This window comes from Myotis davidii, unplaced genomic scaffold (assembly GCF_000327345.1).
Source record: "Myotis davidii unplaced genomic scaffold, ASM32734v1 scaffold663, whole genome shotgun sequence".
Classification (NCBI taxonomy): domain Eukaryota; kingdom Metazoa; phylum Chordata; class Mammalia; order Chiroptera; family Vespertilionidae; genus Myotis; species Myotis davidii.
The window spans coordinates 5,832,350-5,840,330 of record NW_006295816.1 but is presented as its reverse complement, the minus strand read 5'-3'; the positions used below and the strand labels follow the sequence as shown (position 1 = coordinate 5,840,330).

At 55.8% G+C, this 7,981-nt stretch overlaps 1 protein-coding gene across 1 annotated transcript in view; it reads right to left on the bottom strand.

The window, feature by feature from the left end:
* Positions 1-7,981, bottom strand: part of POMGNT2 (protein O-linked mannose N-acetylglucosaminyltransferase 2 (beta 1,4-)) — a 10,405-nt gene that overhangs the window by 1,772 nt on the left and 652 nt on the right. The window contains exon 2 of the mRNA XM_006770639.2: positions 3-535. Within this exon, the coding sequence (XP_006770702.1) occupies positions 3-442 (440 nt within the window). The 5' untranslated portion in view covers positions 443-535. The remainder of the gene's footprint in view (positions 1-2; positions 536-7,981) is intronic.

The following is a 7,981-nucleotide window of genomic DNA, read 5'->3' as shown; positions in this document are numbered from 1 at the left end:
ACACGGGCTTGGGCAGGAAGCGCAGGGCGGCGGCCGGCAGCTCCAGGAAGTTGAAGTACTGCGTGTTGTGGTCGTCCACGGTGGACAGGTCGAGCAGGGCGGGCTGGAAGCGCCGGGAGCCCAGGTTGGGCAGCATGACGGACGCGTTGCCGTGGAAGAAGATGAACTCCTCGGCCTCGTTGGAGTAGCAGAGCCACTTGAAGCGGCAGATGCGGTCGGTGTGCGTGCGCCCCGTGCACACCATGTGGGTGCCGCCCTCCATCAGGCTCTGCAGGGCCTTCGGGTAGTCGATCCTCAGGGCCGAGGCCGCCTCGGGGGCCTGGCGGCCAAGGGCCAGCTCCTCCTCCAAAGCCGCCGCGTGCTCCCGCAGACGCACGTGCTTCCACAGCACCGCCGCCAGCACGGACACCAGCAGGGCGTTGAGCACGGCCGAGAGCTGCATCCTCTCGCTGCCACCTGGGGCCCTGGTAAGTGCCACAGGCCTGACGGGCTTACCCCATCCCTGCGGGCACCCTGAGCACCGGCTGGCAATGGCCTGTAGGAAGAAGGAAAAGAAACAGCTGTTGGCACAGTCTGTCTGCTGTCGCCTCAAGTGCCTGCTGTGTGCCGGGCACTGGGCTCGGCTCTGTGTCCCCACTACTGTACCCGCAACGGCAGGGGGTCTGTGCACCATTAGGCACAATGGCAGTACAGTAGGTTAGACTGTTATTCAAAAGTACTTACTCCTGCCCGGCCAGCGTGGCTCAGTGGTTGAGCATCCACCTGTGAACCAGGAGGTCACGATTCGATTCCTGGTCAGGGCATGTACCCAGGTTACGGGCTCGATCCCCAGTGTGGGGCGTGCAGGAGGCAGCCTATCAATGATTTTCGCTCTCTCCCTATCTCTGAAATCAATAATTTAAAAAACAAGTACTCCCCACCCCCATTGCTTCCAGGGTGCAGTACACATATCTATACCTTGACTTTGGGTTTGGCCACATAACTTGCTTTGACCAAAAAGGAAACAATAAAGAATCAAATAAATCACTACTACAAATGACGGAATTCGGGAGAGTGGCTGAGTCATGAATTGATATTCAGAAAAAATAACATAAAGAAAGCCCTCCCTGAGGGGGGAGAGGCGGACGTGTGCGCGTAAGCCGACCCATGTTTTGCTCTGATCACAGACAAGAACGGCTTCCAGCAGAAACCAAAGCTAAAACGAGCTCACCCCGGGAATGTAAGAGAGCGAGACGCCCCGGGAATGAGGAGAGGGCGAGGGAAGGCCCACCTCCAACCCGATGGGCATCTCAGCCCCGGTACTCCCATCCCTAGTGAGCATTCTGCTACCTGCCCTCTCCCAGGTGTCCCTGCGGCGAAGGCAAGCTTGGCCAGTGGGGATGTGGGAGTGGTGACAGTGGGGATGTGGGAGTGGTGACGGTTTTCTCTTAGGCCTGGGGGCCGTGTGAGCAGTAGCCAATCCACTGAGCTCAGGCCCTGGGGCAAAGCTTATAGGGACCAGGCAACAGGGGAGTGAAGGCCTTGTGGGGCAAACAGGCAACTAGACAGGAACTAGTCTTGCAGATGTGCTGGGGTGGGGACGGGGGTGGGGGGAGGAGAGGACCGTTTATAATTAGATGCTAAGTCCTCCGCCACCCACCCCTAAGCCATGCTGGAATGGTGTTGACAGAGGCAGGATGAATACAGAGTGGCCCACTGCGACCTTGACCTTTCCCGGGCACTTCAGGTTCTGTTACCCTTTGAAGGGGGAGCTTGGAAAGGAAGGTTTGCTGGGAATGGGCAGCACATTCTGCTATTGACTGCGGTGTTAAAGTGCCTGGGTTTCTAACTTGACCACTAAGCCAGGCCGCCTGCACCAATGTCAATGGGAACAAATGCAGACACCATCCTCCCCGGGTGGCAAAGCTTGGATCCCAGAGTCCTCTCAGGACCAAGCAGCTGCCCACAGTGGTGACAGGACTGCGCACACCCCTGTCCCCTTCCCTGTCTCGCTCCTCCACGCCCCCGTTCCTGTTTATTGGAAACCAGTGCAAGTTTCACACCTGAATCCTTTCAGGACAAAGCATGACAGAGTAAGACTATTTTTCAAAGGAAAGGGGAAAAAAATAAGGGACTAAATATATGCCCAAGAAAGCTCTGCCAGGCAGACAGGAGGAAGCTGCCAATTCATTCCCCCAAACTGCTTCGCTCAGCTCCTGGAGCAGCTAAATACCACCGACTGCCACGGATTCGGGGAACCCCCCTTCTAGGGTCCCAGCTGTTCCAAGGGGCACTGGAGGCAGGTGTCCATGATGCTGCCACACCTGCAGACACAGTAAGAGCTGGGCAACTGGGATGGGGATGCCACCTGACAGGGGGCTCACCATGTGAGGCCGGGCATCTGGCACGGGGTGCAGGCCCCACAACGGGGTGGGGTGCGTGCTGGCCAGCTCCAGGCACAGGCTCAGGCCATCCACAGGGGCCTTGGGGTCTGATAAGGAGTAAAAGCTGCAAGAAGTCTAGGCCGAGAGAGAAGGTACAAACTCACGCGCTTACTGGAACCAAGAGCCAAAGGGGAGCGTGAAGCCAGGGTGGGCTGTGTGACCCAGGGGCACGAGGGCCTGGCATTCGTCTGCTCGGGCGGCCACAGCAAAGGGCCACTGCCTGGGTGGCCTGACTCACAGACACGCCTTTTCTCAGTTCCGGAGGCTGCAAGTCTAAGATCAAGGTGCTGGCAGGTTTGGTTTCTCCTGAGGTGTCTGTCCTTGGCCTGAGGTGGACACCTTCTCTGCGTGCACAGAGGATGAGAGCTCTGGTATCTCTTCCTCTTCTCGTGAGGACACTGGCCCCATCCGATCAGGGCCCACTCATATGAGGCCCTATCTCCAAATCAGTCACCTGGGGAGTTCTGGGTTCATCAAATGAATCTGTGGGAACACAATTCAGTCCATAACACTACTCTGCTGGTCTTTCCAGGAAGCCAGAAATCCACTTACTAGTAAAATGTCAAATGTGCCCAGACGGTGTGGCTCAGTGGTTGAGCGTCAACCTGTGATCCAGGAGGTCACAGGTTCGATTCCTGGTCAGGGCACAGCCTGGGTTGCAGGCTTGATCTCCGGTAGGGGGCATGCAGGAGGCAGCGGTCAATGATTCTCTCTCATCGATGTTTCTATCTCCTTCTCCCTTCCTCCCTAAAATCAATAAAAATATATTTTTAAAAAAATGTCAGATGTGCTCACTTATAACTTATGGCAACTATTAAAGTTGAATGAAGATGATATGTAGGCCCGAGGGCTGGGCTGCTGGCCTCACCGAGTCCCCACCTGCAGGACAGCCAGCCCAGCGGCGGGCCACTGGTCACTCCTCCAGGAGCGGGTTTGGGGGCACCCGCCAGCCCCAGGGTGCAGAAGACCCAGCAGGGCCCAGGCCAAGACAGTGCCCACACGAGGTCCCACATAATTTTCTAACCCTTTTACTTCCAAGGGCTGTGCCTAATTCTCTTTGAAAAGTGTTTTTGCCCTCGATACAGCCTGAATTGCTAGTGCTGAATTACGGAGGCTTTCCACCTGCACTGCTGTGTCTCACACACTGTTAGTAAAGAGCAAACAAGTTCTGATAACTCAACCGTCCTAAGAATGATCCATCCCCAACCCGCTTTTGTTGCTGGTGGCAGCATATAAAATGGAGACTGGTACCATATTGCTTAAATGTGCCCCCAACTTAGACAAACATTTACAGGGCACCAGGTGTTTCGAGCGGAGTATTTACCCTTTGCCAAGATGTCAGCAGCCTCTGAGTGCTCCTGTAAAACTTCACATTTCATCGGGGAGCGTAGTTAACACTCAGCTAAGAGTCCTCCTAGCTTCACGATAAAGGGCAAAGCTGGAGACAGTCATCCGACATTAACAGCCGGTGACTGTGACTCGACTTCCTTATCAATACCCGGGTATGCAACACCTTCAAAGAGGGGGGCCCAAGAGAGCTCGTTTGTGTGGCGCTGGGGAGATAGGGGCTATCCGGCTTGGCACAGGACAGCCAGGACTCCGAGGTTCTCAGCACAGGCGAGACTGTGGAGCAGGCCGAGGGGGGCCAGCCTTGCCCTGGCTCGTCTGCATCCCTCTCACCAGCCCCCAGTGCAGGAACCTTCGATCACACAGCCTGCTCCACCATCATCTGGCTTTTGCTTGGCACGGTGATCGCTTGCAAGTTAGGTCGGCCTGTGTGGTCCTCTCCGTCATCAGCGAGCAGCACGACTGCACACCCGTGTGGCCACTAACGGGGTTGCAAGCAGGGAACAATCCTGTGAGCCCCTGCTGAGATGCTCCGACAGGTGACAGAACATGCCTACGTCCGTTTTCTAGGTGAAACTGCAAATTCAAATAAAAGCAGTTCTCACAGGGAATGCTCAGATCCCAATGTGGACACACATCCAAGGGGCCCTGGGTCCGGTTTGAGGGCTGGAGCATCAAGGAGATCAGAAGACAGCTCGTTCATTGTAGGAAGCATAAAACATTCACAAACAAGTGGGAGGTGCGTGCAGCAGCACACAGGCCACACAGGCCCATCCTGGGAAACTACTGGCTGGGGCTGCGGCAGCCAGAGAGGTGACCTGGAGAGTGGGGGTGGGGGTGGGGGGTTTGAGCAGGGTTTTGGAGGCATTTTGGTGGCCCTGGGGGATAAGATGAACATCTGTTATGTGCTCACATGTCCTCGTTTGTAGCAGTGACCACTACAAATCTGTCCACCGCAGGCATCACTGTGCCCAGTTACCACATCGCCCACCAAGCAAGTCCTGAAACCACTAAGCCGCAGGCTCTTCACCCATCCTAGGGCAGTGACGGCCAGACCCAAAGCCATGTGCAGCGGAGTGGGCCCTGCACTACAAGACAGGCAGAGCCCGGGAGTCAGGCTGCAGGGCAGGCACGGACCATGCCAGGAGAAAGCAGGGGAAGCTGCCAGGGGCCTGGGTTTCACCAGGGGAGGCCCATGAGCGCAGGTAACCACGTGTAAAGCCCTCTGCGGGTTAAGGTGGGAGGTCCCTGCCGGATCCCAGGGTGTCCAGCGGGTGAGCCCTCAGCCCTTTCCCGTCCTTTTCATTTAAGCCTCACAAAGGCTCCCCTTGCAGGTGCTACTATCATCTCCATTTCCTTTTCTTTAATCTTCACCCGAGGATGGTTTTATTCATTTTAGAGAGAGAGGAAGGGAGAGAGAGAAAAACATCCATGTGAGAGAGAAACACCCATCGGTTGCCCCCAGTACGTGCCCCAAAGGGATCAAACCTGGCACCCTGGATGGGTGCCCTGACCAGGAATCAAAGCCTCCACTTTCCGGTGTACGGGGCGATGTTCCAACCAACTGAGCCACCTGGCCAGGGCCAGGGCCCTTGTTCCCAAGCACTGTGTTCATCTGGCATCAGACTCAGAGGTACAATTAGTGACAGGGAAGCAGGGTAGCCCTCAGAGCAACGAGGTTTTATCACTCAAGGGCAGAGCAGTTGTGGAGAGCTCTGCAAACGCAGACCCACGGGCCCTCAACGGTAACTTAGCAACCCGAGGCTTCCTGTGTAATTCACCCCACCTGGCCGGGCACAGAGACACCCCCAGAGGCAGGAGGGAGCCATGCCGTTCCCTCCCCCGAGGGAAGTCTGGGTACACACTGCTGTGTCCACTACCCCACCCGCCTTGGCTGTGCTGAGAGGGTTAAGCCACCAATTTAGAATGACAAAACCCCCCTCTTTAGAGTGAAAAGAACCCTTCGAAATGATCTGCTCCAACTCTTTACATAAAAGAGGTCTTGAGAGGCAGTGTGAGCTCTCACAGGCAGCCGAGATGAGAACTGCGGCGTGCTGAGTCCGGGGCTCCTCACATCCACGCCCACGACTGGCCCCGCTCCACCTCCTCACCCTCCCCAAGCAGCGAGCTGCCCAGAGAATGCAGTTCGAGACCCTTCCCAGCCCTGAAACAAGACCATTACTTCTCTTAACCAAGCTCTCCAGGTCTCCCCCGCTTTCACTTTGCTTCAGCTGCCTCTTCCTCACAGGGCACCTGCTAGACTCGCCGCGTGGGTGGGAGGGCCACACTCCTCCCGCCTCACAGCACCTCCCACCGGGACAGGAAACACCAGCAGCCGGGGCTGCAGGGTTCCACCTCTTCCCCAAGTGGTACGAGAACACCCGGTCCTAACACGGAAGGCTGCCCAGGCACACCTGTGCTTCAACAGCTGCAAAGACCAGGAGCCGCAGAGTTCAGGGCACCTGTTCTGGAGCTGAGATGCCAGGATGTGAGGTCCCGGCCTGTCGCTTAGCAGCGGCGTGACCCTAGAGTGTTCGGCAAACTCATTAGTCAGCAGAGCCAAATATCAACAGTACAACGATTGAAATTTCTTTTGCGAGCCAAATTTTTTAAACTTAAACTATATAGGTAGGTACATTGTTATTAACTTAATTAGGGTCCTCCTGAGGCTTAGGAAGAGCCACACTCAAGGGACCAAAGAGCCGCAGTTTGCCGACCACGGCCCTAGACCGTTTCCTCTTCTTCCTTCTGATATACAGAGGGCTGTACATAATTAATATCTACAGAGGGAGGAGTTTGGAGGGAAGTGCACACCCATGAAGCCATCAGCATAATCAATATGCCAGAAACCTATCCATCACCTCCAAAAGCTTCCTCCTGCCCTCTTATTATTACTGTTATTCTTTGTGATAAAACACCTATGATCTATCCTCTGAGAAAACGTTAAGCATATGATAATCTATAAGCGTTGCTACCTACCGGCCCCACGCTGCACAGCAGGCCTCGAGGACGCGGTCATTTGCGTAGCTGAGACACCGCAGCCTTGGACTAATGCCTTCCCGTTTCCCCTCCTCCAACCCCTGGCAACCACCATCCCGTTCTCTGCTTCTGAGTCTGACTGTTTTAGATTCATCATCTAAGTGGTGTAGTGTAGGACTTGTTCTTCCACGCAGAACAAATTGTGCCTCGGCCAGTCCTTGACCCCTGCAGGCCGCCATCCCCTGGTCTGAAAAAGACACAATTACACCTACTTCTCAGGGTGGTTTCATGAACTCAAAGAGACAACACAGGCAAAGCACACTGCCTGACAAGTGTCCTCATACGATTATTCTTGGCCACAGCTCCCATCCACTGGCTCTCACGCTTCGCACGTGTAACAGGAGCAAGGTTAAGTCCTTTACGTGAATCATCTCATTTATTCTTTCCTACAAACCTAAAACAGGCGTGAGCAATGTCATTTCACATCTGAGGAAGCACGCGCAGTCATTAAGGGGACTGCCCACGGTCCCGCAGCTATGAAGTGGTGGGGCTGGCATCTGAGCCCAGGTCTGGCTCCAAAGCTATGATGTAATTTGTAGGTTCCCCCTTTCACATTCATCACTTCACCCCGTGGCCCCACCGCATAACAAAGAAACAATTTCCGGAGGATGAGGCCCAGAGATCAGGAGTTTAAAAAGATTCCCAGGTGATTCTAATCTGCAGCCAAGGCTGAGAACCACTGGCTTAGAGCAGGGGTTGCCAACCAGAAGGCCGGCTGGAGAAAAGCGCAGCTGCTCGGACAGGACAGCCCACCACAGCGAGGCCAGCGGGGTGCCCGTGGCCACAGTGTGCGGGACTTTTATTCCCATGTGGCAGAGGCAGAGGCAGGCTCAGAGAGGGCAAGTGACCTGCTGACGGGCACACCGCTAATTGCATCAGGATCTGAACGGCCTGCACGTGCAACAGTAAACAGTTGGTGCCGGAAGCCTGTTCCGTGTTCTTAGCCACTAAGTCCTGCCAAGCTCACCGGGTAACCTTCCCCAGGCCCGGCTTGCTTCCCCCAGGAGGAGGCTTGGGGGTCGGTTGGCATAAACAGACCCTGGGTGCCCACCACCAAGTGCAGGGCTCTGGCCTGCGGACCTCGGCCCCTGGCAAAGCACTCCCATCCCCGGAGGCTACCCAGGCGCGGGCAGGCGGGCGCGATGGGCTCCTATCACCGACACACCGCAGGG